Source organism: Raphanus sativus, chromosome 1 (assembly GCF_000801105.2).
Source record: "Raphanus sativus cultivar WK10039 chromosome 1, ASM80110v3, whole genome shotgun sequence".
Lineage (NCBI taxonomy): Eukaryota > Viridiplantae > Streptophyta > Magnoliopsida > Brassicales > Brassicaceae > Raphanus > Raphanus sativus.
In genome coordinates this window covers 210150-236054 of record NC_079511.1, presented here as the reverse complement: position 1 = coordinate 236054, position 25905 = coordinate 210150, and the positions used below count along the sequence as shown (strand labels likewise).

Genomic DNA, 25905 nt, shown 5'->3' with positions numbered 1-25905 from the left:
ATTTGAACAATATCTGATTTATATATTCAGATAAATGTTTGGAAATGTTTATTTATTTCAATAATATGTATAAACCACTTTAAATGCGTTTTGTATCACTAAAATTATTATTTTTTTCCAAAAAAAAGTTTTGTATACATGATATAATCATCACATTCTAATAGTTAGAAACTCCTTTCAACAATTTTTGAAGATTTTGAAATTTCTAAATATGTTGATCTAGGAAGAACAAAACTATTTTTGAAAGAATAATACTATTTTTGACTTCATGATGTCTTATGCATTTTAATAGAAACTGCATGTGGTTTTTTTCTATCTTTGATATCGTGGTGTTTTATGTATTTTAATGAAAACTGCACTTAGTTTTATCGTTTAATTTCAGAATGGATTCATCTCTTCATTTATTAATTTGAGAATGGATTCCACTAAGCGCTCCTCAGTACGAGCTTGCTTAGAGACAAAACAAGAATGCTTGATGATTATCACGATGAATTTTTCTTGAGTTTCTGTAAGCCCCATTAACTTATCATATACATGGCTCCAGGTTTCATTTCCATATTTGTCATTTTGAATCTATTGTGTAATAAAAAGTGTTGAGGCTTTTAAGATCTTCTCGGTACCTTCTATGAACTGTAGAGCAAGATGATTATGTATACTGGTGAAGCAAAACTTGGGTACACAGATGAAGTATTCAAAGGAACTTAGCAGACAATGTACAATTTATAATTGTTGCTATGCTCTCTACTCCTCGATTGTTAGATGAAAGTACTCTTCAAGGATTCCTCTAGGAGTCCTCCCAAATCCTTTAGCCACTTCTTCCATTTCCTTAAGCTTTGTCACTTCTTTCCTTATCTGATCCAATCTTTTCAACACATTAGTCATCAAGCTATCTGCATCTGTACATGACACACGCCTCGACAGCTCTGACTTCTCCTCCTCAAGTTGCCTATACAGATCACCGAGACATTCTTTCTGAGCATGAAGTCTGACTTCAGCGATTTGATACTCGGATTCCTGAGCTTCCCTCAGCGCTTTTAGCACCTCACGGATCTCTTCCTCCAGTTTGTGCATCTCTGCCTCGTGATTGAATGGTATTGGCTCGATCGGTGTCACGTCTTGTAGATTTTGCAATGCATCATTGTCTTTACCGTCTCCACTGTCAGAGAAATCTACAACCAAGACGAAGTTAACATGTTAACACATAATCACAAAGTAAGAGATCGTGAAGAGAGTGATATTACCTGACCATATAGTAGGTGTATCATCATTCCAAAGATCTTCCAAGCTCGTGCCACATTTAAGCTGTCAAAGATTAGGTTCTTTAGTTTCAGGAGAAACCCTACCACGCTTTACACAGTATATATACTGTACCTTGATGACCGTTGATTCGATACAGTTGAGCAGCTCCTTAGCACTGACTCTCTGCGAGCCACGCAGGACACAAATACCGAGATTAAGGATCTTCTCCACATCGCCTTGGTACTCCACAGTCTTACATATCTCCAGGAACCTGTTAACATGCGGAACCAAGTCCTTTCTATCGTCGCATCTCCTGCAGTAGTACTCAGCATCCAACCCGATACTCCCTCCAACCGTTCCAGCCATGTAAGCTCGAAGAGCACAGCTGATATGAGCAACATGTCCGCACACAAGACCCTCGGAAACCACAGCTTCGCATCTGACGTAGCTGTAACCTTCATGCTCTCCGCTTATCGATTTGCAGCAGAGGATGCAAGAGCAGTCAACGCAGAAACTAGGTTCACCACAGCAAATGTCACAAGTCATCATCGCTTCTTCTTCTGTTTCACTCTGTGGTGGCATCGTCAGGCTGCAGCATTTGTCATTACCAGCCTTACAAACCAGAACGTCAGCAGCCTGCATTGGATCTTCACCATCTGAGCTATTATTATACACTGGCAATACAGAGCGCTTCACACTTATGCCTACGCCAAGAAAACAAGAAGCTAATATTAGTTTCAGATATAGTATTTTTTTATCATATTTATAAAGTAGAGACCTGACCATCTGTGGTGCTAGGTATAGCCCAGCTGAAAGAAGCAAAGAACTTGCGGACATCTGCGTCAGGGAAGGCAAGACGAATGTAGCGTTGGAGAGAGAGCCTGCTCCTAAAGGCGGTGCCTTTACGCATGGTCTCAGTGTTGGATAAACCGGGGAGGTGCTTGGGAGGGTATAAGTAGCGGTCCAAAAAGGTGCCTTTGCCGGTGATTCTAGGTCCTGCTTTCCAGCGCCACGTGTCTCCAGGGTTAGGCCAGTTCTCAGGTGCGTAGGGTAAGCCAACACCGGATTCCATTGGCCTTACTGGCCTCAGATGAAGGCGAGGAGGAGGTGGTAACTCTCTGTTACTTTGCTCAGTAGTAGTAGTGGTATCAGTGTCCATGATGATATTAATATAATACCTGGAATCAAAATCCAAAATACCATTACAAAAATCAAAATAAGAATTAGCATATACAGTATAGTATATATATACACACACTCATTCATACGGTTTTTAAATTAAAATGCTACAGTTAAACCATTAATATAAGCTCCAATAACTGTGTTTATGATACAGAAGATCCAAATCCAAACAACAACAACAACAACAACGAAACAACTGTTTTATTTCGATATCTCAGGGAAGCAGAAACATCACATCAGCCATACCAAATCCATTTTTTACAGACGATGAAATAAGGAAGAGAGAGAGAGAGAGAGATATATAACGTACAATCTCCAGAGACTTCGTTGACACCGATCAATCAATATCTTGAGATCTTAACGATGATTAGTTCTTTCTTCTCCCTCGCGACAATGGCCGTCCGTCACACTCGGAGGAGTGGCTTTTTGGATGAAACGACGGTATGTTGAACCTCGGAGAAAGCCAAGTGCTTTTCAGATATCAAAGTTCACAATAACAATCCTATTATTGGGCCGTTCTTGGGCAGTGTATGGGCTATACTTGGGCCGTCTCTAATAAGAAAATGAATTTAAGGTAGGCCTCGGCATAAAATCCGAACGGAACAAACGAAAAATACCCGAATAGGTTTTGTAGAATGGTATAAAAAAATCTTAACTCAAAGTGTTATTAACAATCCGAAAAGGTAACCCAAAAAATCCGAAATTAATAGTTAATATATATATTTTGAAATATATATAAGTATTTCAATTATTAAATTCAATATTTGTGGTAATAAGATATACAATAATAAATATTAAAATTTTAATAAATGTTTTAAGTACACAATTAGTTATAAATAAATACTTTATAATTTACTTATTGAAATAATATGTCAACTCTCTATAAGGCAATACATATTGTTTATCCATGATGTTTGTTTTCATGTTTGATTTAACATTTTATTATTATTTTATTAATTTTATGTGTGATAGATTGATTTTTATTCAATTTAGATATTTTTCTTCATGTTTTGCTTCAAATTTTTTGTTTTTATTTCGGTTATATTCGAACCGAACCGATATAATCCGAATATGTATAATATATGGTTACTTTATAGGTTTTAAGATGCAATACAATTTTGAACCGAACCTGAAATATTATTATGCGAACCGACCGTACTAATAAAATTTTAGTATGGGACTTAGGAGTGTAAACCCGAAAACCCGAAAAACCGATCCGAATGTCAATGGATACCCGAACGCCTAGAGGCCTATTAAGGGGTATTTAATTCCCGGTTTGCTTTGCTTTCAAAACTATCCGACTGTTTCCGGCACGACTAAACCGATTATTCGTCACAGTGATTCGTCATTCGTGGGTAGGTCCATTACATAATTGTTACATTGCAATCAGGCACTACTTAAAGGGTATGAAAACGATGCTGAACCGTATTGTGTCTCATGACGAAGAACTAAATGGAGTTTTATATGGTGTCTGATGTTCACGTTCAGACAGCGCTTTCACAGCTTCAAGATACAATCATGTGATTTGAATCTTGATATGTCTCCCATTAATGGAGAGCTTTTTGTCGATAAGTTTTTCTGCATGTCCCTACAATAACAACGACACTAAGTGACAAAGATTGAAAGAGAGATAGATAGCCCCCTCCAAGGAAAACAACCACTCATTCCGCATTTTTATGAGATTCCTCTTGTGATAAAATCCAATAAAACTATATGATGAATTCTAACTAATACAAAAATAGAAATTGATCTCGATGTATCTTCCAAGGAAAAGACAACTTGTGGGGTGGTTATTGTACACTCTATATGACTCCTTGATACCATATTTTTATTTATGCACAAAAACAATGATAAAGAGCATAAAGGCCCTTTACTCTCACAAGCTAACGTTTACTGTTTCTCATATTATTATTGAACTAGTGTATGTATATCAATGTTTGTACAATCTAAAGAACTGCGAAGTGAAGTGATCAGTATACTTTGCACAATTCACAAACATCGAACTCTCGTCTTTAAGTCATGAGATGGCCACTTTAGGGTAACAAGACATCGCCTCCTCGTGAGTTCTTGCTGTATTTACAAGGACCAATATCCTTCTTCTTTTGCAATTTTTATAAGGGTGTATTATTTTATGAAATGGAGAAAACATATAATATATTCTCCTTCTGTATTTGAATTTATTTATTTTTATTAAATCAAAACAAACAAACAAACAAACAAACAAACAAATCAGGTAGAGTTAAATGTAACATTTGTTGTTAAATTGATTTTATAATTTACTAAATTATGAGTGTATTGAACTTTCTTAAACTTGTGTAATATTTCTTCCCAAAATAACAATGCATAATAAAGAGTAGAAGATTATTTGGTCTTAACATCACAGATCAAAGAACAGTGCATGGTGTAAACATATACAATGCATATAACATATACAATGAATATATGGTGGTACATAATATAAAGACATGTACGTGATACATACTACCAAACAAATCAAGCCAACTAGCTTAAGTCACTTGCTCAATACATTTTATCAGTATCTCTGTACAAAAAAAAAACACAATGCCAAGAACCATGTGGAAAGACTTCCATCTTTGCTTTCCATCAAATCTCATCAAGCCCTCCTCCAACGCCTCCGAAGAAGAAGCCAACCGGCCACCCATTCTTCTCATCAACAACTTCAACAACCTTTACAACGATACCACCACCACTGGCCACAGCATATCTAAGCCTCTTATTGAACCTTCCTCCACTACAACCACCACAACATTCACTGCCTCCGCCTCCACCTCCACCTCCACCACCGGTAATTCCTCGTCCTTCTCCGCCTCCTTGTATGAGTCTGATAATTACGGTATTGCCCCTGACGACACTCTCCCTCCGGACTTAACCGCCGTTCTTGCCTCACGTCGCTTTTTCTTCTCTTCACCTGGCCGCTCCAACTCAATCACCGATTCTCCTGATCTCCGTCCCCGGTTTGATCACAAAACTTCCACTGCTACTACCGCTGCTACTAGGCTTCTAACCGGAGGAGCCGCCATGAAGCAATGCGTGCAATCTCCTGATCCTTACAACGACTTCCGCCGATCGATGCAAGAGATGCTTGACGCCGTTACAGACGCAGGAGATGCTCGCCGTTACGAGTTCTTGCACGAGCTGTTAGCTAGCTACCTCTCATTGAACGCAGAAGATACACATAAGTTCATTATCAGAGCTTTCGCCGACGTTCTCGTCTCTCTCTTATCGGACGGTCACCGGACTAACTGACGTGGCAAGTTCTTATGTTATGTAAAAAACCACTTATGTTTTTGGGATTAGCGCTTTAGGACAAAAAAGGAAATATATCAAATGTAATAATTGTGTTATGATACGAGAAAATCGAGAGAGGCGTTCAGTTTTGTCTCGATCGCATGCAGTTAGATTGCTTTTTTAATTTAGTTTTGTTTTTACCTTCTTAAATAAATGATGAATCGGGGATATCCATATGGTAAAATTTGATTGAGTACCTATAGCTTTTTTATTTTCTTTTTATTTTCTTTTTTTCAAAAGTGGATTTTGTTTTTATATTAACGATTAATCTTGCCGAGTGGTAAAATAAACTTACTGCATGTTTTTACGTTAACAAATAACAATTAATCTTGCCGAATAGTAAAATATAATTTGCAGATTACAACATTAATTACCTAAATGAGCTAATTGGGATGCATATGATATATGATTGTTTCAAAATTTTTTAACAAAAATGATTGTTTCAAAAGTTTGTCTTTTGGAGAAACTACCAAAAAGACGTCTATGACAAACAAAGAAAGCTATGTCGACTGACATTTGGAACTATTACTTCTTCTTTTATCACAACGTATCAATTTAGAGAGAATCTATTTGACTTTCTTCTCTGCTTTTTGTGATGTTCCCACGTTCATTCACGTCCAAACAATTAATACAGAATCTAAAAATGATATACAATGAGTTTTACGTTGAATTATTATATTTTTGCTTAGGATCTTTTAGGCCGGATAGAACTTCACCATTTTATCAATACGCTGGTTTAATGCTATCATGGTGAAATACATTTTTCATAGCTATACGAAGAACCTCATATATAGTAGCATAGTATAATCACGATTTCGACCAATGTGATGTTATACGTTGTAACATATAATTAACTAGAAATTGGCTACACATAAAACTCATGGTCTAAGAATAAAGTCATAGAAAATGTGGTAAAAAACCTAAATCGGAGTTGAGATGAGACTTGTAGGAGAGAAAATTTGTTATCTAGACTATTTTGTAATGTGGTATGGATTATTACTGCCTGCATTTCTGCCGCTTGTCTCTGACTCTCCCTGGGCAAGTACATAATCATGTGTTTGAGAAAGATAGTCCAGAATCATCTACGTCTCAATTTTACATATACAATTTTTTTCCTAGGTGTTCATTTGGTGATTCAGATTAAATTTTTTTATTAGATTAATTAAACAAATACATATGTTTGATTGAAATATGTGAGGGATATAGCATATGCTATGAAGGGGAAAATGAAAGAGTTTTTGTTCCTTATTCTTAAAATTATATTGAAGAAGTTGTTATTAACCAACATCAAGCTGGAATAGCTCAGTTGGTTAGAGCGTGTGGCTGTTAACCACAAGGTCGGAGGTTCGACCCCTCCTTCTAGCGCATTGTTTTTTATTAATATCATCTTGAAGTTAGAAGGCAAATTCGTCATTCAGACAAAACAACACGAACCATCCAATTTTTTTCATCTCTCTCCTCTCTTTTCAGACAACGCCTGACTGCTGCTCCTTCCGGTAAACTCTTCGCCGTCAAGGTGACGCATTTAATTGCCGAAATTTTTTTTCTCCGATAAAGGATACTACTGAGCTTCTCGTTTGCCATCAGACTGGAAGAAGAAGAAGATTCATATGGGTTTCCTTGTAGCCGCCATTAATGTTCCTCCTCCTACATTGATCCATCAACAAGTGAAATCGAATAAGCATGGTTGTAGTAAAGGTATCACCTTTACATCTTTTCCTCTGTTTTTTTTTCTTTTTCTAATGTGTGGCTCTCTGTTTTTCTCTGAACTGCTTGAAAACTTGCAACTGAACAGAAGAAAAGATTCAAGAGAGATGTTTGTTTGCTCGTCGTGGTTTCTTGCACTGTGTTGGTGGTGCTTCGTTGATGGCCACACTTGAGTTCTCTGGATTACAAGCTGCTCAAGCAGAGGATGTAGAGAGAGAAGGAGTTGTTGGTGCTTTCAAGTCTTTGTTTGATCCTAACGAGAGAACAAAATCTGGCAAAGAGCTACCGAAAGCTTACTTGAAATCTGCAAGGGAGGTTGTGAAAACGATGAGGGAGTCTCTTAAAGAAAACCCAAAAGACAATGCTAAGTTTAGAAGAAGCGCTGACTCCGCCAAGGAGTCGATTCGTGATTACTTGAGCAACTGGAGAGGGCAGGAGAGTGTAGCTGGAGAAGTAAGTAACATTTGCTTCCTTGTGTTTGTTTGAAACAGTTGATGAAACGAAGCTGAATGAAACATTTTGATTTGTGTGTTCAGGAATCTTACGCGGAGCTGGAGAAAGTCATCCGAGCTCTGGCGACGTTTTACTCGAAGGCGGGACCTTCTGCACCTCTTCCTGACGAGGTTAAGACTGAGATTTTGGATGATCTTAATAGAGCTGAAGAGTTTTTGTGACAGCTTTCTCTCTTATCAGATCCTGCAGCTATGTATTGATGCTTACACATACAAGTCTTAGTACTTGCGAAAAAAGTAACTGAAAATTTTTGAGATAAAAAGTATGCAAAACTAAACACTGCTCCAAAAATTACTAATGGAATGTTATATATAATACAATGTTGCAAATCCCTGGATTTGAGTTAATAATAGTAAATACAAAGTAAAGACAGACAACAACAACAGGACTCTGAATGTGAGAAAAAACTTAGGCCTTAAAAGTGAACACATGCTTCTCCTTATTCTGTAGTATCATAACGCAATAAGGGCGTCAAGCATATATCTTCATCACGAATATCTTTTTATATGTGAAACTTGAATCTCTCATTACCTAATCTCAACCTTTGAAGAATAATCAATGAGCATCAATTCTCCGAGAACAAATCCAGACAGTATATATATATATATTGCAGTCTTTTCATCTTTTCCCCCTCACAAAAGTAAACCATCTGCTGCTTTCGATACAGCCAACTTAGTATCAGGACCGAGTCTGTCGTTGTCTTTACATGAAGTAAAGGCCTCTCTGTTCGGTAACTTTTGTTCACTTTTGTCTTCTTGGGAGATAGAGCTCATATCTGATGATCCCAAACCAGAAATAGATGAAGCGAGGTTGTCTTCAATCTGAACCTCAGTGGATGCTTGTACGATTTCCAGAGACAGTAACTTAGCAACAGCTTCTACATTCACATCTTCGCATGATGATCCTGTATTGTTGCCACGTTGCGTAGAGCAAGACTTCAATGTAAACTGACAAGAAGAAGAGCTAATCCCAGATTCTTCACCTTCAGGCTTGGATGTTTCAACTGATATACATATAGGAGGACTGCTTTTCTCATGAGAAACAAGAGTTTTCTTGACGCAGTCTACATCATCATCATCAGCGACATATCCGTTGGAGTTTAGACAAGTTTCAGCAAAAGACGCAGATTCAGATTTCTTCTCCGGCTCTATCTCTGAATTCATGGCACCCTTAGGTACAACAACAACACAATCACCTTCTTCAGCTGCGACTTTGGATTTGTTTTCTTCATGGAGGAGGAGAGGTTTCTGTAACATGTCTATTCCAGGAAATACCAACGTGTTGAGGGACCTCATCTCTTTCCTAACTGAGTCATCAAGAGGACTGAATCCAAAGTTACCCGTCCACGCATGCAAGAAGTCTGGAATGGCAGGGATTACCAATTTCTCAACCTTGAGAGAACGCATAGCCTTAAAAAAAACACAAACCAAGAATTTAAAAAAAAAAGTTGAATGCACCTTTCAGCATATGATTATATGGTCCAGCCAGCTTACCGACTCAATTGCATCAAAAAGCCGACGACACATTCCTTGACGCCTGTATATATGTCTGGTTCCAATAAATGGCATCTCTGCCAATTGCATTCCATGGAACCTAACAAGGAGACAAAAAAACATTTTAACTTCTAGAAAGTCCTCCCAACTCAACACCAACTAGTACTTAGAATGTATGAGCAAAAGATATACTCGGAGGAAGATGCCAATGCCTGTTATTAAAAAAGTGTTGACTGAGATGCTAGATAATACCTGAGAGATGCCGCGCATATGATTTCATCTCCTCTCTCTAGGATAGCAGTGTAGAAGCCAGTATAATTAATCCGGTTGAAATTGGATCTGCATAGACAAGGCAGACATCATATTGAATCAAGCATATAGATAGCAAAAGAGCAACCAAATTTATAGGCGTTTATAGTTCTTCTGTGCATGTGAATCAAAGAAAAAAAAAGTTGCAAATATACGTAAGCCTTCGCTTCACCTATATCTACAATGTCTTGTTGACAAGTTTACATTTATCACAGCTGACATGTAAATCTGTAGCCTTTGGTTTCTCGCATGTGTACTAGATACTAAGCTAGTAGTATATAAGTCCCATATCAAGAGGAGTTGATGCATCATACTTTTCAGTATAGGTAAAAAAGAGGGATGAACAAACAAAAAACTTACCCACAATTATAAAGGACATTACGAATTAAATTGATCCCACTCCTCCGGTCAATAATGGGCAAAAAACACTCATCCATGATTGCCAGCCCAACAGCTAGTTTTGAATTGTTTTCAATCCTTTGTGCCGACAACTGAGAGTTGAATTTTGAATCCGTATCCACCCTATGTATAAGAGACCATGAGTAGCCGCCTTCTATTTCATGTTTGACACCAAGATACTTCTTTAACTTTTCGAAGAGCTGTAGAGAAAACAATGAAAGTAAATTTAGCATACAAGGAGGAAAAGAGCCAAGATAGACCAACAGCATACTGACATAGAAAACTACTGATCAAATAGATTAAAAAAAAAAAACCTCAAGCAAAATTGCTGAGGAAGGTAAAGACGTCAAAATACCTCTAAGCACTTAGGTCCACAAAACGAAGAAGCTGAAGACTGAACATTATGAGCTTCCAGTTCATTCATGCATGATTGGTGATCTACAAAAGCGGTTATAAAAATAATGTGAGGACGCCACTGTTACCAACGGAAGTTCATGAAAAGGATAATCAAAAGCTCAATGGAGGAAACGTCTCACATTTTCTCTCACACATGTTGCAGGAAAGTAATGAAGGATTTTCTTCTTCGCCACCAGAATGCACCACAGCATCACAAAATTTGCAAGTGCAATTTGGACAGTGCCAGTCCCCCACAGGAAGCACCTACAAATTAAAGCATGATACAAGTGCGTGAATGCACACCAACATATCCTTAAGAAGGTTTAAACAGGTAAGACTTTCACACTAATTCATACCTCTATACCTAGGCAGGCTTGATGGTATGTTGATGGACAACCATCACAGCAAAGCAAATCTCCGCCATCGCCACAGATACCACAAGCATCATCATGTGGATCATCGCCGTCGGCGTCCACGCGATGAAAACCAAGGTTCTTAGCACCTTTTTGCATATTCCACGCTCTGATCTGGCAATGAAGAAGAGAACTGCCAGATTCCAGGTATATATTTTGGAAAGGCTGGCATGACTTGCTCCCAGCATGGATCTCAAACCTTGAAATTGTGAGGATTTTACTGCAGCAGGCGCAATGAATCCCTGCTCTTGTTACCCATCCCTCCAGCATCACCTTAGTACATTGATGGTTCATGTATTGCACCTTTTCTCTTACCTGGACAACTCCACAATCAATCAACCAAGAGAGCAATGTCCTTTTCCCAGAGTATGGATTGAACCCGTTGGCTTCTGGACTCTTTTTATCCTCAGAACTACGCACCTTCAAAGTACATCTTCCTATTTTTTTGCTCAATCTTCCATCTAGATAATGTGAATCTGATCCAGAAGATGGTCTTGCATCATTATAGTACGACGGTCTTTTACTTTTCGAGTGTAAATCGTTTCTTCCTCGTTTTATGGATTTCCCAGTCATCTTTACGAACCTCTCCTCAAAGGTATCACTGTCCACTCCTTCTCCATAACTTTGCTTTTCACTCTCGCTATCACTGTAACCCTTGTCCCTTTTCTTTGAAATCTCAGTCCCTGTCTTCTTCACCTTCCTTGCTAAATTGTTCACGATATCCTCTGATACAGAAACAACTGCAGCAACATCCTTCCTCGATCTAGCATCGATGTCTTCTTCCTTTAACTGCTGCCGAAAAGCATCGTATGCTTTAATTATTGACCAAAATGCTATCCCCGAGGGGTTCACATAGACAGTATCCAGGTAAGTTTGGTTCCTCCTAGGTCTGTAGTCTATCGTCCATCCTGCATCGGTAAGCATTCCCTTAATTTTCTCACGTAATCTTTGCTTCTCTGTTCCACCATTACGCATTCCCCTTCTCTCTTCTCTCGCTGCAGGTTTCAACGATTCATCGGTTTCCTTCTTAGATTTCCCGCAAACTGGTTTCCTTCTTTTCGCTTTCCTCTCCACGTCGCTCTCTTCTGACTCTGAATAATTCTCCATATTATCTGGTTTCCTAAAAGATGGTTTTGCTTTAACATCCTCACGCTTTTGTGCCTTCCTAGAAGAGGAAGGTGGTCTCTCTGCTTCATGGTGTTGGATTGGAGCAGGAAGAGTGCTTGTTTTATTGTTCACCTTCACCTTCAGAACACCGTTTCTACCCTGCACCCTTATCGCCTCATCTGAATCAGATTCACTACTCAACTTCTCCTCTAAACTCCCACTACAAGCGCCATTTAAGTACGGTTTCTTCCTCCTAACAAACAAACCCTCCCTGCCCGATCCAGACCCTCCTCCCACAACACCATTATCAAACCTTCTCGGTGGAAAAGAGACTCTCCCGCTAACACCAACAGTGCCATTATCAAAACGCTTCCTCATCAGATTCGCGCTATCAAACCCATCGTACTCGTCAAACTCAAACACATCCAACTTCTTCATCCCTGACGACTCCTTGTTCCTCCTCACAAACCCATTTCGACCATCCTTCTTCCGAGCAAACTTCTCTTTCGAGGTTTTAACGCTCCTCGCTGGAGGCTTCATAAACTCTTCACTCGACTCGGACTCGCTAACAACAACTTTGGGCCTCTTCTTCTCAAAACTCATCACAGCCTTGCAAAGCTCGTCTCTTTTCTCCTTCTGAGTCAAGACACGTGACCTCTCACCCGACCCACCACCACTACCACCACAACCCCGTTCCATAAACGATCACTACCCCAGAAAAAAAAAAAATCGAAAGTACTGACCTTTAATCCTAATCCGATACCCAAAGCACCCAAATCGATAAACCCAATACTCAATAAACGTCGAATCGCACCCTCAATCACCGGATCCGCGGCGAGAACAAACAAAAAAAAAAGCTTCGATCCTATCGGAGAAAAACAGGATGAGATGATTGTATCAGAGATATATCCTTTTAAGGATCGAGCGTGAGGAGAGCTTATGAGCTTTTCGAGATTTCGACAGTTGCTGGTTTTCCTCGGCGGCTGACAAACAATGTAACTCCGCCGCAAGCCTGGAGGAAGGAGGGTGGGAGGGGGTGAGGGGGCGCAACGGAGCGGTACAAAAGATAGGAAGCGAAAACGAAACTTTTTATTTTTATCAGGATGTATTTATAGTTAATTGAAATTTTAGTTCGGAATGGACCGTATAGTTTTTGATTGATCAATTAAGCCCTCTGGTACATCGAGTTTCTAAACTGTTTTCGACTCTTGCCTCGGAAAGAGACGAGGTGTTCATGGGCCAACGAAAATACGCCATTGAAGCCCAGAATATAAATGTCGCTTTATACGTTTCTTTATCGATGAGATTTAGGGGGTGTTATTGGTTTGGGTACTTTAATGGAATTAAATATAACTGTAATTGGGATTCTTTTAATGGATTTGAGTGGATTCTACAATCGATGAGTAGGATTTAGATAGAATGGTTTGAAGTACATTGATTTCTGTGAAGGATTTTATACAGTATTTTGATCCAAGACTTGAGCCGTTGAAGATGCGAGATGACGACGCTTACACGAGAGTTTCACGAAAAGCAACACTGGAGTGCCAAACCTTTCACCTGCTCTATCTCATCATTGACAAGTTTCTGTGAGTGAAAAAGGATAAGAGATCAACCACAGGATGTGAAAATTGTAAAGTGGCATCTGCATACTCTGTTACAACAACATCTCAGGCCAAGGTACTGTTTGGCCAAGGTACTGTTTGCATACTCCTTTGCCTTTTGTTTCACGTACTCAACTCTCTCCTTATCACCACCAGATTTTTTTATTCCAAGAACTTCTTGAATAAAAACTGAGAACAGAAAGCACAAAGAATTTTGAAATACAGTTTATCTAATGTGTAATAAGATTGAGATTGAACTCCTGATCAGACAACAAATTACTTTACGTTGATATAGTGATCAAAGGGAATGGTAACTACCTGCTACAGATTAAGGGGAACAACCTTAACATTGGCTTTCAATTCTCTTCTCTGCAAACGCGCCTGAAGGAATGATATTAGAGAATCAAGAGCTCTTAAAGCCAGAAAATTTCAATCTCAGAGAAATAGCAAAAGGAAGATAAGAGCAAAAAAAAAACTGAGAAACAGAGCAAACTGATAGAGAAGAATCCAAAGTAAGAACTAATTTGTTATTGGTGTTGCTAACCGTAAAGACCGAGGTATCAGCTAGAGCTTTCGCGACTGCGATTGATTCAAAGCAAACGAGGTTCCAGCGGAAGGTTTGTAGGACTGCGAGACGGAGTCACGGAGGTGAACGGTGGAGTAGGAGAGAAACGCTGAGTGGTTAGGGATTCGGTGAAAAGTTTGGTGAAGAACGGAAGAGAAAAAGAGGAAGCTGTTTTGGGTTTCTTTCGAAAACCAGATAAAAAAGGTAGGATTTGTTTCCTCTTGTTTTTTACTGAAAAGTTCCTCAAAATCCATTATAACTAATTTCTCACGAAAATCTGTGTGATATTGAAGGGGAAAATAATTCTTTTCAAATTCTAATTGATACTCCCTCTGTTTTTTAAAGATCCATTTTTTAGAAAAAAAATTTGTTTCAAAAAGATGTATTTTTCATATTTTCAAAGCATATTTTGTCAACTAATAATGAAAAATTGTGTGTTTCAAAAACATTAATTGCATTTCTTGAAATTCTATTGGTTTAAAAATATAGGAAATATAAAATTACAAAAAACTATGCATTAATAACTAAGTTTTAATATGTTTTCTTAATAAGTGTGAAAATCCTAAAACATGCATCTTTAAAAAACAGAGGGAGTAAATCCTTAATCCAATAACAGTGGATTTTGATTCACTTTCTTCAAATCCCAATTGAATAACACTGGAATTCGTTTGAGATTTAGATTCCATCAAACTCTATTAAACTTCCCAATCCAATAACACCTCCTTAGTAATGATTTGTTCCCAATTATTTATTTTTTCTATAATTCAAAGATATTTATATTGAACATATAATGTTAGTTTAATATTAATATAAACTTCAATATATACATATTCAAATCGAATATATTTTGATATTTATACTATTATTTCTAAAGTAATTTTTCAATTTTAGGATTTTATGTTAAAAATTAAAGTGGTTATATTGTTTAATATTTTTAATAGATAATCAATAATTCAGTTTTACTAGATAAATATTTATAAATTAATATATATATATATATATATTGTCCAAAAATATTTTAAATAAAAATAATCACATAAAAATTAAAATTAAAATGGAAATATGTATAAACACTATTTAAGTACAAAATCATTTTTTATTTTTGATAATAAATTAATAATATTTATAATAATAGATATTTATAACATGATTATGCATACATGCGCAAGCAAAACACCTATATGTTATGCATACACATTGATTTTCTATAAATTAAGCATAATGTCTTATTTTGACATGGTGTTGTTTTCTTTTGAAAAAATGATTTTTTGACATGGTATTGTTTGTTTTTTTTGACAAAAATTGACATGGTATTGTTCTCTTTGATAAGGGGTAATAATTTAAAATTTTATAGTAAATTCATATTGTTATTTTCTGATGATCAACTTAAATTCGTTTGTCTTTTTATAAGGAAAATAGCTTTGTTTTGGTTATATTGATTGTGATAGTATGACATCTTAAACATAAATAATTACGCTAAATTTTTATGGACGCTAAAAGATAGCCTTTTTTTTTGTAACAGGACGCTAAAAGATAGCCAATCAAGTAAAATTATATTTTTGTTTCTCTATGCCATGTACTGTTTAAACATAAAAAATTGTGCACTCGATATTACTCTACCCCATGCTATAATTAAAAAAAAAAAAACTTTTTCTTCTCTTTTTCACGTCTCTGATTACACCCCATTTCAACAGAAGAAAGTGTGCAATCAAATTTCAATTTTTTTTGGAACTGTCAATATTTCAAATTGTACAAGTCATAGAACGTACTCTTAGATTTCCCATGTTTTATTATTTACTACTATGTTTGTGTCAACGGAGATCATAAGATATTCAAAAATTAGTAAAAAAATCATATTATTAAGCTTCTTCAAATATATATCGTGTACGGGCATGACGCAGAACAATCATCAACTATTAGTCATAGAATTGGTGTCGGGTCGTTCGTAGCCAAGTGGCTGCTGAGCTCTGCCTTCGGGCCCTGACGTCGGGGGTTCGACCCCCACTTACCTCAGTTTGAGGATTAAAAGGTCCAAAAGTGACCAGTTGACAAAAAAAAAAAAAAGTCATAGAATTGGTAACTTATGACTTTTGTGTAAAACAAAGAATGGAAGTATCAAATCAATATAATCATAGTAACTTCGCCATATATTTTCATGATCAAATTGTGCAAAAGTGTTCAACTGAATGATGAAAACGTGACAGGATTTGTGTTGACCACTTCTACGAACGGAGTCGAAGAAGGGACAGTATCCTCATCTGTGTATCTACAATAATAAATTACAAAGGTACATATATTGTTTGAACAATCAAATAGATATGAAAAATGTGAAATGATGAACAAGAAATTGAATGATTATCAAACGCCACTAACTCGGTGAAATTATCATTGTATCTTGTCACTGGCCTATTTCAAAATTTGAACGAACATAAGAAAAAACATGAAATCGAGTTTGTAGGAGGTTTGGTACATATGAAAGAAATGTGTTGTGAGACTAAGGAGAAATAGAGGAGACTTGGGGGGCTCACGTGAGTTGTTGTTGACATATTGCGTCAGTGCAAATAGCATTATCGTATTTCCAAAAGTCGCTAAGTCAATTATTACTGTAATAATAATGTCACCACTGTTTCTTATCTGTAAATACTATATTGTCAAATATCCTTCTCAGAAAATCTGATATCAGGAATATTTGTCGGACGTCATTACGATAACTAACATATAAACATCGATTTCTCGGACTTCATTACGATAACATATATCTAGTGAGTAAACTGTTTAACTTTTAGTTTATGTTAGGTGATACATTCAACCCAGTGTTTATTAATCGTCATGAAATTAGTCAAGAAGATCATTGATCGTCCTATCTGGATTTTATCCCAAAAAAAAAAGAAGTCTATATCTGGATAAATTATTATTGGGCTCAGTTTTTTTTTTTGACTTAAGGTTCAGTTGTTAGTTCACAATGAATCGTAGATCGAAAATGAAAACTTTAATCTTTCCTTTTCTTGACATCATGAAAACTTTAATTTTTAAAGACGATTTTACTTTCGATTGTATCTGTAGCAGGTGTTTGATACACCAAGACATTTAACTGACCAAAGAATTAATATTTTCCACAAAACATATTAATTAACATTAGATTAATCATCGAGTTTTTTTTGGTTAGATAAAATCTTGGATCAAGTGAAATAAATAAACAAGTCTATTATTAACTAATCAAAGAACTAGTTTTCTAAAACTGAAGGTATCAGTTAGTATTAGAGATTAATCATCAAGTGAATATTTTTCTTGTTAACTACTCCCTCTGTTTTTTAAAGATACATATTTTAGACTTTTCACATATATTAAGAAATCACATTAAAAATGCATTGATTTTTGTGAATAACAATTTTCCATAATTTTTAATCAATAAAAATCCAATAAACACAATTAATTTTCTTGAAGTTAACATATTTTCATTAAATAATACTTTGAAAAAGTAAAAATGTATCTTTTTAAAACAATTTTTTTTCCTAGAATATGGATCTTTAAAAAACAGAGATCCAATAAACACAATTAATTTTCTTGAAATTAACATATTTTCATTAAATAATATTTTGAAAAAGTAAAAAATGTATCTTTTTAAAACAATTTTTTTTTCTAGAATATGGATCTTTAAAAAACAGAAGAAGTAATTTTCAATCAAGTGAAGTAAAACCAAACAATAGTAAATTTGTTGTTTGTTTACTAATGAACTCGAGATCTAAACAAATTTAGAGCTCGCTATGATCAAAAGGTTTTGTTAGCTATGCATGCAACAAGTTCATTTGAATTAAAGGTTTAAACTTAATTACAGTGGTCATTTAAAGTTATAACCAAACTTAATGGATATCTAAATACAATGATTATAAACATACAAAAATAATCATAGTGACTTTTCATGCGACTAATAATCACAAGTTTCAACTAAACTCAAAGTCGTCTCATTGTATATTAATAAACAAATTCCTTTTCCACAAAAAAATAATAAATGCATTCTGTCCCTCCCATTATATCAAATAATTCATTCTTCCAAAAATAGGTAATTACAAACAGAAAGACATAAAACTAACAGGATCACTCGCAATGAAACTAAACAAGTATTTTATTTTGATAACACATTCAACTGTTTGTTCACGGGCACTTTATCTTCTTTTTCTCCCGCTTGTTGATAAAATGAGATGGGATGATTTAAAATTATACTGGGTTACTGGGTAGCATTAGAATAATTATATCTACTATATTTATCACTATCTTTTATTTAAAACAACGGTTCTAAAATTCAATTGAAATCAACATTTATACTTACGAGTAGTTAAAATTTGAGAAAATTATAAATAATTAATTTTAATATTAACACAGAAATTTTCATATATTGTAAAAGAATCTGCTCATTTTTTAGAAGAAAAAATATAAAAGACTCTGATCATTAATTGTTTTGGACTGAGACGATCAAATCAATCAAATTTATACGATGCGAATTTTCATGGCCGATATGAAAAAGAAACAAAGAAGAATAAATAATGATAATGAAAAACACAAGGCCACTACATTCTACTTGAGGTACAATTTTATTGATGCGAATATTTGATTTGTTGCTGTTGGCTGTCAAAGACAGAGCCTTTTAACATGTCGTTTCCACTTCCTACTGATGAACCTTTTTGTATTCTTACTGGACCGTTGTGAATTATACGTATATTAATTACATTTCTTAACTAAATACGTATATTAATTATTTACTCTATGTACACATCGGCACATTGCTATGCCGTGCGATCACAAATATTTCGCATCATTGCTCATTGGCTAAATATTTAATCATCTCTAGCATCCGTGACATAAGAAACCTACTGGAATTCACACTTAGATTTGGTGGAAATAATAGGTCGACAGAATCAGATTATGATCTATACATCATCAAAGCAAAGTTACAATGAGATCAGATAAACTTGTACGTCATACAATCTACAAGAGATATAAAAGTTATAATATACTTTAAGCTAACAGAATTCATAAAAAAAAAAGAAGTCATATGGTTATGTATCAAGTTTAGCTTCAAAAATGTAGTAATAATTCTTAAATATAGTTTCACCTAAAATACATTATATCAGTAAAAGAAAAGATATAGTTTTACTAATTTTCTTTGAGATGCCACACAGTTCACAACCCAGATTGGAGCTCTGCAAGTCTGCATATTACTTCAAAGGTATTAAATATTAATTAACTTTAATTGGTCCGATGTTTGCTTTTTGTTTGTTTTGTTTTTGTCGTTGTTTGCTGTTTCTTTAGAAGTGATAAAGTGATTGCATTTAATTTCTAATATTAATTAAATAAACTAAAAATGAAAGTCAAGTGTAACGTTTTTTTTTCTTTTTCTGCTAAAATGTCAAGTGTAATGTCAAGTATACGTATTTACTTACTGACCATTTCATGTTTCCTCTTTTAAAATCTGTCACGTATGTGTGTATATGTGTACAAGATTAATCAAGCACTATTTGTAGATTTCTTCCAGTTTATTTGTAGATTTCTTCCAGTTTTTAGTTTATACCATCATCTATACGATGTTAATTAGTTTGATGCAAAACGATTCTTTCATAAGAAATATAACGTGTATCTGAAACAAAGTAACATGTCGAATTAATGTAACATACGTAAGAATGCAATGCAATATTATGGTTTCATACCCAACGAAATAAACAATGGTTATGTCTACGAGAAACGAATTGGACCTAGTTCGGATTTGACATATATATATATATATATATATATATATATTTTTTTTTTTTGTAACTGGCTTCATATATTTTGTTTTAAACCCAACAAGAATACGTATGTCCTAGACTTGTAGAAAGATGATATATACATATAAAAAGAAGCATACGTTTGTTGTACTAGACGTCAACACAAAATAACTTGTTATATTTCTGTTGTACTAACAGCAATATTTCATACATTTCAAACGGAAAAAGAGAGATTGATGTGATCAGTGTTATTGCTTTTAGAAAACTATTGAAGGTTCAACGAGTTCTAAGTAAAGTCGAATTCTTGTAATAATCCTTGTTCCAACGGGCAAACATGCAGCTGTTAAAAGCTATTGACGCCGTTTGACCTATTTTTCTTCTTATTTATTTTATTTAATGTTTTCTTCCTCACTTGTTTTTTTCTATTCTTTATTCATCTAAACTTATGTAGCAAAAAAAACGCTTATGTCTTCTCTCATTGCAAGAATATACGTTTTAAAAGAATAATATTAGCTGTTGCTCAAAAAAAAAAATATTAGCTTCAAACGCTTCCTGTCACGTGAATTTTGATTTCCGATCTATGTTTTCAAAATAGATCATTAGATTAAAGGTCTCAATATTATTATTTTTAAGCTAATCACTTTTTCGCTTGATTGCTAACAAATTAATTAATGTAATAATAATATCCAATATATGACCTTGACCAAGACATATGTCCTAGAGTAGTATTAACGGCGTCAGCTGCCGTTAATCCCATTTACCAAAATATATACCACAAGGGAATCTCTTCTCCTCTCTCTATCTCTCTCACCATTCAATCACTCCCATTCATTTTTCAAAATCTCTTTTTTCCCACTCTCTCTCTCCCTCTCTCTAGCTTGAAGAACAAGATTGGTATATTTGTTACAACGGGCTGATTTATCAATATATTTCACAAATAAAGAAGAAGAAGAAGAAGAAGGGTGATATCTCGAAGAAAATGGGGAAGAAAGAGCAGAAAGATCATCATTCAACAGTAGAAAGCGACGACAAAGTCGAAGCTGTTCTGCATCTCCTTCGTAAACATTCTCCTCTCACTCTTAAACAGGTTTGTTAATTTTATCTCACTTCTCTTTTCACTAATATTTCAGGGTCTTTTAAGTGCTTATTTTTTAATATTGTCGGGTTTATAAATATTGCAGGAGAAGTTCTGTAACAGAGGTTGTGTCAGTAGATTCTTGAGAACAAAAGGAGACAATGTGAAGAAAGCAGCTAAACAGTTAAGGTCATGCCTTTCATGGAGATCCTCTCTTGGCATCGGTATACTCTCTCTCTCTCTCTCTTCACCTATTCATATATGTATCTATGTATGCACGTATTCTAAAATCTTTATATAAATATATGTTCTTGTATATACATACGTTTTTTTCCTTTTCACAATGTTCTTGAATGTTAATATAGCTTATATACACGCATGTATACTACATAAACGAGAGAATAAAAAACATAAAGCTTAAAGTAAGCATGATGCAGTGTACAGATGATAGATTAGTTAGTGGTTAGCGTTTTGATATTTGTATATCTTTTGTGTAATTAGAAAACAGACGTTTCGTTGCTTTTCTCGGGTTTTGATGTGTCCCATGTTTGAACATTGAGCGTTAAAGTGAATATCCACTCATTATGACACCCACTTAATTTCACCTCTTCTGTTTAATTTTTCAAGATTCTGTTTCTTTTAAAATTTATTATATTATCTTGTAATAATCACAGAGAGCTTGATCGCCGATGAGTTCACGGCGGAGCTAGCTGAAGGTCTTGCCTATGTCGCCGGTCTTGACGACGAGTGTAGACCCGTTTTGGTAACTCAGTATTTCATCGTGTTTCCTTCTTTTGATGATTTGACTTATTTTTCTATTACCAAAAACCTAATCTAGTACTTTGTTGTCTATTAGGTTTTCCGCATTAAACAAGACTATCAGAAGCTACACACGCAGAAACAGTAAGTACTCCAAACAAAATTTAAAGATAAAAATCAAATATAAATTATCGATATTAATCTGTATTGTTTTTTTTTTAATCTGTATTGTTCTCTTCAAAAAAAAAAGGTTGGCTCGTTTGGTAGTATTTACATTGGAGGTGGCAATCTCAACCATGTCCAGGAACGTCGAAGAATTTGTCATCCTTTTCGATGCTAGTAAGTTATCTCTTTCTTTTGTTCATTATAGAATTTCTATATCATTTTATTAAGATATGAATAAAAGTTTCTAAAAAGTGAAAAAAAAAATCAAAATATAGGTAAACTTTTTGATTTAGTCTTTTTATATCCTCAATGGAAATTTTGTCACGGTAAGTGAATATAAAAGATACTGTAAATGTCTACTTTTAGTTTTAACTAAAAAAAGAAGTTTGGTAAAAATTGGGGACCGGAACATGTCGGAACTCCGGCAGGAAAGTGGGAGAGGTAACGATCTGATAATGTCCGTAGTGTCCCTGTTTAGTCACGGTCACACACCAATCACTATCTCAATTATTGAGGGTATTATTGGCATTTACTCATTTCAAGCTTCAGCAGTTGCAGTCCTTCTCAACTCTGATAGTACTACTCCACAGCTTTTCATTAATGTTCTTCTTTTGATCCTCTGCAACTATACTGTACACACCTTCCTTTTATTTGATCAGTTTTTTTTTTGTTTTTAACATTTTTATTAAAAGCAAAAGAAAAACACAAGAGTAGGATTTTTTCATTTAGATTACTAGTCCCTGTAAGTTGTAACGAAACCTTTTTTTTTTGTACACACGTTAACTGTAGATGGCTACCTAACTGTTCTTCAACATTTTGTAATGGCAGGCTTCTTCAAATCAGCATCAGCCTTCATGAACATACTTGTGACTACACTCAAAATAGTCGCAGAGTATTATCCCTGTCGCCTTTTTAAAGCTTTTGTCATCGACCCTCCTTCTCTTTTCTCGTACCTTTGGAAGGTAAATAATTTGATATTTCCGTTATTATTTTTTAGTGTATACTATACTGTAAACTTAGCTAATACATCCAACGTCGATTGAATTTTGAAACTTGCTTCTTTTTTACTTGATAAGAATTTGAACTTACGTAGACATATAAGTCAAAGTGTTAGTTCACCTATCTAATGCAACGTAACACTGAGACCTGAGCTAGACAGCGACTATACTTTTGAGTTGAACTCTGTGATACTGATCATGTACGCTCACGTGTAGGGTATTCGTTCATTCCTGGATCTTTCAACGGCCACGACGATTGTATCCATGCAGAATTTCCAAAACTCGTTTGACTACGACGACGACTTCTCTTCTTCTTACCCCTCACGAGTCTCCTCCCTCCGTTTCGACACGTCATCGATAAAATCAACGGACAAGATCGGCTCCTGCGCATCCTCTAGGTTCGCCTTCACCGTATCTCGCGACGGTCTCGACACGGTCAAACCTTGGTGCCTCACGCTGACCGACACGTCATCATCTAAGCTAGGACACACAGGCGCGTACCTCTCGCCGCTAAACGCGCGCTCTTTCTCCTTCGCGTCACCCGCGGCTAGGCGCGAGCCTCTGGCTGGGGCCAGGAGAAGCTTCTTCGCTTCGACGCCGATGCCAGCTAGGACGACCGACCGTCACTCTGTCGGAGGAACCCTCCGCGACCCGCGGGTACCTCGCCCGTCTTTCTTCCAGTCTCCGGCGGTGTTTTTCCGGCGAGAGACACACGTCAGCAAAACTGAGAAGCCGCGAAGAGATTCGTTCGTTCCTTTCCTCAAGTTCTATCGTAGACCGTACGATGAGATGACTTATAGGTCAAAGATGCGGCCCCCACTCGGTTAGGGCTGGGCAAATAAACCGAATCCGAAAATCCGAACCGAATCCGATCCGATAAAAATGAATCCGAACCGATCCGAACCCGACATAAATACCGAATGGATCTTGTTTTTTGGTATTTCGGGTTATGGGTATTATCCGAACCGAACCCGAATCTAAATGGATATCCGATAGAACCCGAAACATTCAAAACCCTAGAAAGATTTTATACCAAACATGATCTCAATTCCTAATATATACTCAAAATACATTAGGATATATTGAACATCTAATATACTTATGTATTACATAAAGGTTGTGGTTCTATTACATGAAAGTTGATGGTTAAAGGTAGCTGTTGAATTTTGAAATATTTAGATTTATATTTTGTTTTCATTAAACAATGTTTCTCATTTCATGAGGTCGTGGTTTTTGTTTTATGATTTCGTTCATTTGGTTTTCTTTTTATCAATAAATATGTTTTTCTTTCGTTTGACTTTGAATGATCATGGTTGATGTTCGTTTCTTATTTTTAAATCAATTTTATTTATATTTTAGTTACAAAAAGGTATAAATTAGGTATTTGAAACCAAAACAAACTAATTTTACTTATGTTTTGGTTACAAAGTAGGTACAAATCAGATATTTTTAAACCGAAGAACCGATTGGGATCCGAACCAGAAAGTACATTGGGTTGTACCGGTTCTTTGAAGTTTTACTAACCCCGACCCGAACCCGATAGAAACCGAACCGGTCCCGAACCGAACTTTCAAATAATCCGAATGGGGCTGATTTTGATAAACCTGAAAAACCGAAACCCGATTGGATAAAACCGAAACCCGATTGGGACCCCGAATGCCCATGCCTACACTCGGTGGTCTCGTCTCCATAGTTTCTACTCAGATTAGACGCCGGCACGTGTCTTTGTCTCAACGGTTCTAGCTTATGAAGCTATACACTCCATTCACCCTCTTGAAGAAGTACGTAACAGTATATAACTTTTGTTGCCATTTTGTTATAAAAGTTCTCCATTATTATCGTTGACTCTTGTTTCTATCGTGTTAGTTCGTCACATGTATTTTTAATAATTTTATTGATCAATTGTTTATGATTTATTCAGCAATTTTCTTATGGTTTGATTTCAATTGTCTATATCGTTACAATCGTTTGAAGTTTGAATGCGTTGTGTCGAGTTTATGACTTGAATTTTTTTCAATAGATGATGATTATAATTAATACTTTCCCATGGGCACATACCGGGATAAGCATGCAACAACAACAAAAAGTCTTCGCTTGGACAACGTGGTCGTGACGGAGAAGGGGATCACTGGGAGAATTCAAATGAGAACATGCGATGTTACATGTGACCCCATCATTTACTAATCATAAAATAAAATAAAAAGCAAACCGTTGACAAAACGAAACAATCTTATAGTAGTAAGAAAACTGAAAAGAAACTGTAAACAGTTTAGAGTTGTTTCGATTATTTTAGCTAAAAAACAAATAAATATACATTTGATGTTTTAAAATCCATTCACTCAACTGCTCTGTTTTTTACTCGGAATTAGTTCCAATCGAGGAGGAAAACCTCAGACAAAAAAAACTTTGAGCTACGTAATTTATAGAAATTTTCATTTAAATTAGGATACTATCATACTACACATAGCCTGGTGTTAAAATAAAAGCAAGGGATACTACACATAGCCTTTACAAATTTCAATCTTAATTCTTTTGTCACCACATTTTAAGTTTGACAGAAAAATAGATACATAGACCATAAGGGTAATGGGTTTGACATTACTTTATTCAGCTAGTTTCAATATTTGTTAATATGTGTCAATCGAGTAAATGTGTACTGTTATAATTGATTTAAAAGGTCAATGTCTGTCTTCTGTTTTCTAGTGGTTGTGTGTATATGCATCGTGTTGCATTATAATATAAGGTTTATCGTTGTAGAAAAATGAGTAATGTCTTGGAGCAATTGTCGCCATTGCATCAAGGTTTATACAAAATCACATTTACGAAGCGATATGACATATGACGTAGCCTGGGTTTAGGCATTTTCTATATGGAAGTTTACTTTTTCAAAACAAAATATATTAAAATGGCCTTTTC

The 25905-nt window shown here is 35.5% G+C and overlaps 5 protein-coding genes, 1 long non-coding RNA gene and 1 other non-coding gene across 8 annotated transcripts; 4 read left to right on the top strand and 3 right to left on the bottom strand.

The window, feature by feature from the left end:
• Window positions 1-633: 633 nt before the first annotated feature.
• On the bottom strand, window positions 634-2887 carry LOC108839395 (protein OBERON 2). The gene is made up of 5 exons (XM_018612167.2): window positions 2732-2887; window positions 2023-2417; window positions 1372-1943; window positions 1242-1302; window positions 634-1169 (listed from the first exon to the last, which is right to left on the bottom strand). Exons 2-5 carry the CDS (start codon window positions 2396-2398, stop codon window positions 742-744), a joined length of 1437 nt encoding a protein of 478 aa, XP_018467669.2. The 5' UTR covers window positions 2399-2417; window positions 2732-2887; the 3' UTR covers window positions 634-741.
• Window positions 2888-4928: 2041 nt separating this feature from the next.
• On the top strand, window positions 4929-5914 carry LOC108854817 (transcription repressor OFP12). The gene has a single exon (XM_018628488.2). The coding sequence runs from the start codon at window positions 4984-4986 to the stop codon at window positions 5686-5688; it is 705 nt and encodes a 234-aa protein (XP_018483990.2). The 5' UTR covers window positions 4929-4983; the 3' UTR covers window positions 5689-5914.
• A 1107-nt stretch (window positions 5915-7021) lies between these two features.
• On the top strand, window positions 7022-7095 carry TRNAN-GUU (transfer RNA asparagine (anticodon GUU)). Its single transcript has one exon. It is a non-coding gene; the product is annotated as a tRNA-Asn (tRNA).
• A 46-nt stretch (window positions 7096-7141) lies between these two features.
• LOC108809298 (photosystem II D1 precursor processing protein PSB27-H2, chloroplastic) lies at window positions 7142-8281 on the top strand. 2 transcript variants are annotated; one of them, XM_018581448.2, is made up of 4 exons: window positions 7142-7246; window positions 7318-7428; window positions 7526-7890; window positions 7974-8281. In XM_018581448.2, exons 2-4 carry the CDS (start codon window positions 7341-7343, stop codon window positions 8109-8111), a joined length of 591 nt encoding a protein of 196 aa, XP_018436950.2. In that variant the 5' UTR covers window positions 7142-7246; window positions 7318-7340; the 3' UTR covers window positions 8112-8281. The 2 variants fall into 2 exon arrangements, with proteins under 2 accessions (XP_018436950.2, XP_018436957.2); XM_018581455.2 differs by having other exon boundaries at window positions 7152-7226.
• On the bottom strand, window positions 8214-13153 carry LOC108809289 (increased DNA methylation 1). Its single transcript, XM_018581436.2, has 7 exons — window positions 10904-13153; window positions 10688-10811; window positions 10507-10589; window positions 10113-10351; window positions 9696-9782; window positions 9444-9543; window positions 8214-9359 (listed from the first exon to the last, which is right to left on the bottom strand). Exons 1-7 carry the CDS (start codon window positions 12764-12766, stop codon window positions 8583-8585), a joined length of 3273 nt encoding a protein of 1090 aa, XP_018436938.2. The 5' UTR covers window positions 12767-13153; the 3' UTR covers window positions 8214-8582.
• Window positions 13154-13420: 267 nt separating this feature from the next.
• On the bottom strand, window positions 13421-14482 carry LOC108841137 (uncharacterized). The gene is made up of 3 exons (XR_001948058.2): window positions 14213-14482; window positions 13987-14049; window positions 13421-13857 (listed from the first exon to the last, which is right to left on the bottom strand). It is a non-coding gene; the product is annotated as an uncharacterized LOC108841137 (long non-coding RNA).
• A 5584-nt stretch (window positions 14483-20066) lies between these two features.
• Window positions 20067-24942, top strand: LOC130507520 (SEC14 cytosolic factor-like). The gene is made up of 8 exons (XM_057002243.1): window positions 20067-21079; window positions 21174-21291; window positions 21742-21830; window positions 21924-21970; window positions 22077-22165; window positions 22820-22953; window positions 23206-23806; window positions 24659-24942. Exons 1-8 carry the CDS (start codon window positions 20972-20974, stop codon window positions 24730-24732), a joined length of 1260 nt encoding a protein of 419 aa, XP_056858223.1. The 5' UTR covers window positions 20067-20971; the 3' UTR covers window positions 24733-24942.
• Window positions 24943-25905: the final 963 nt, after the last annotated feature.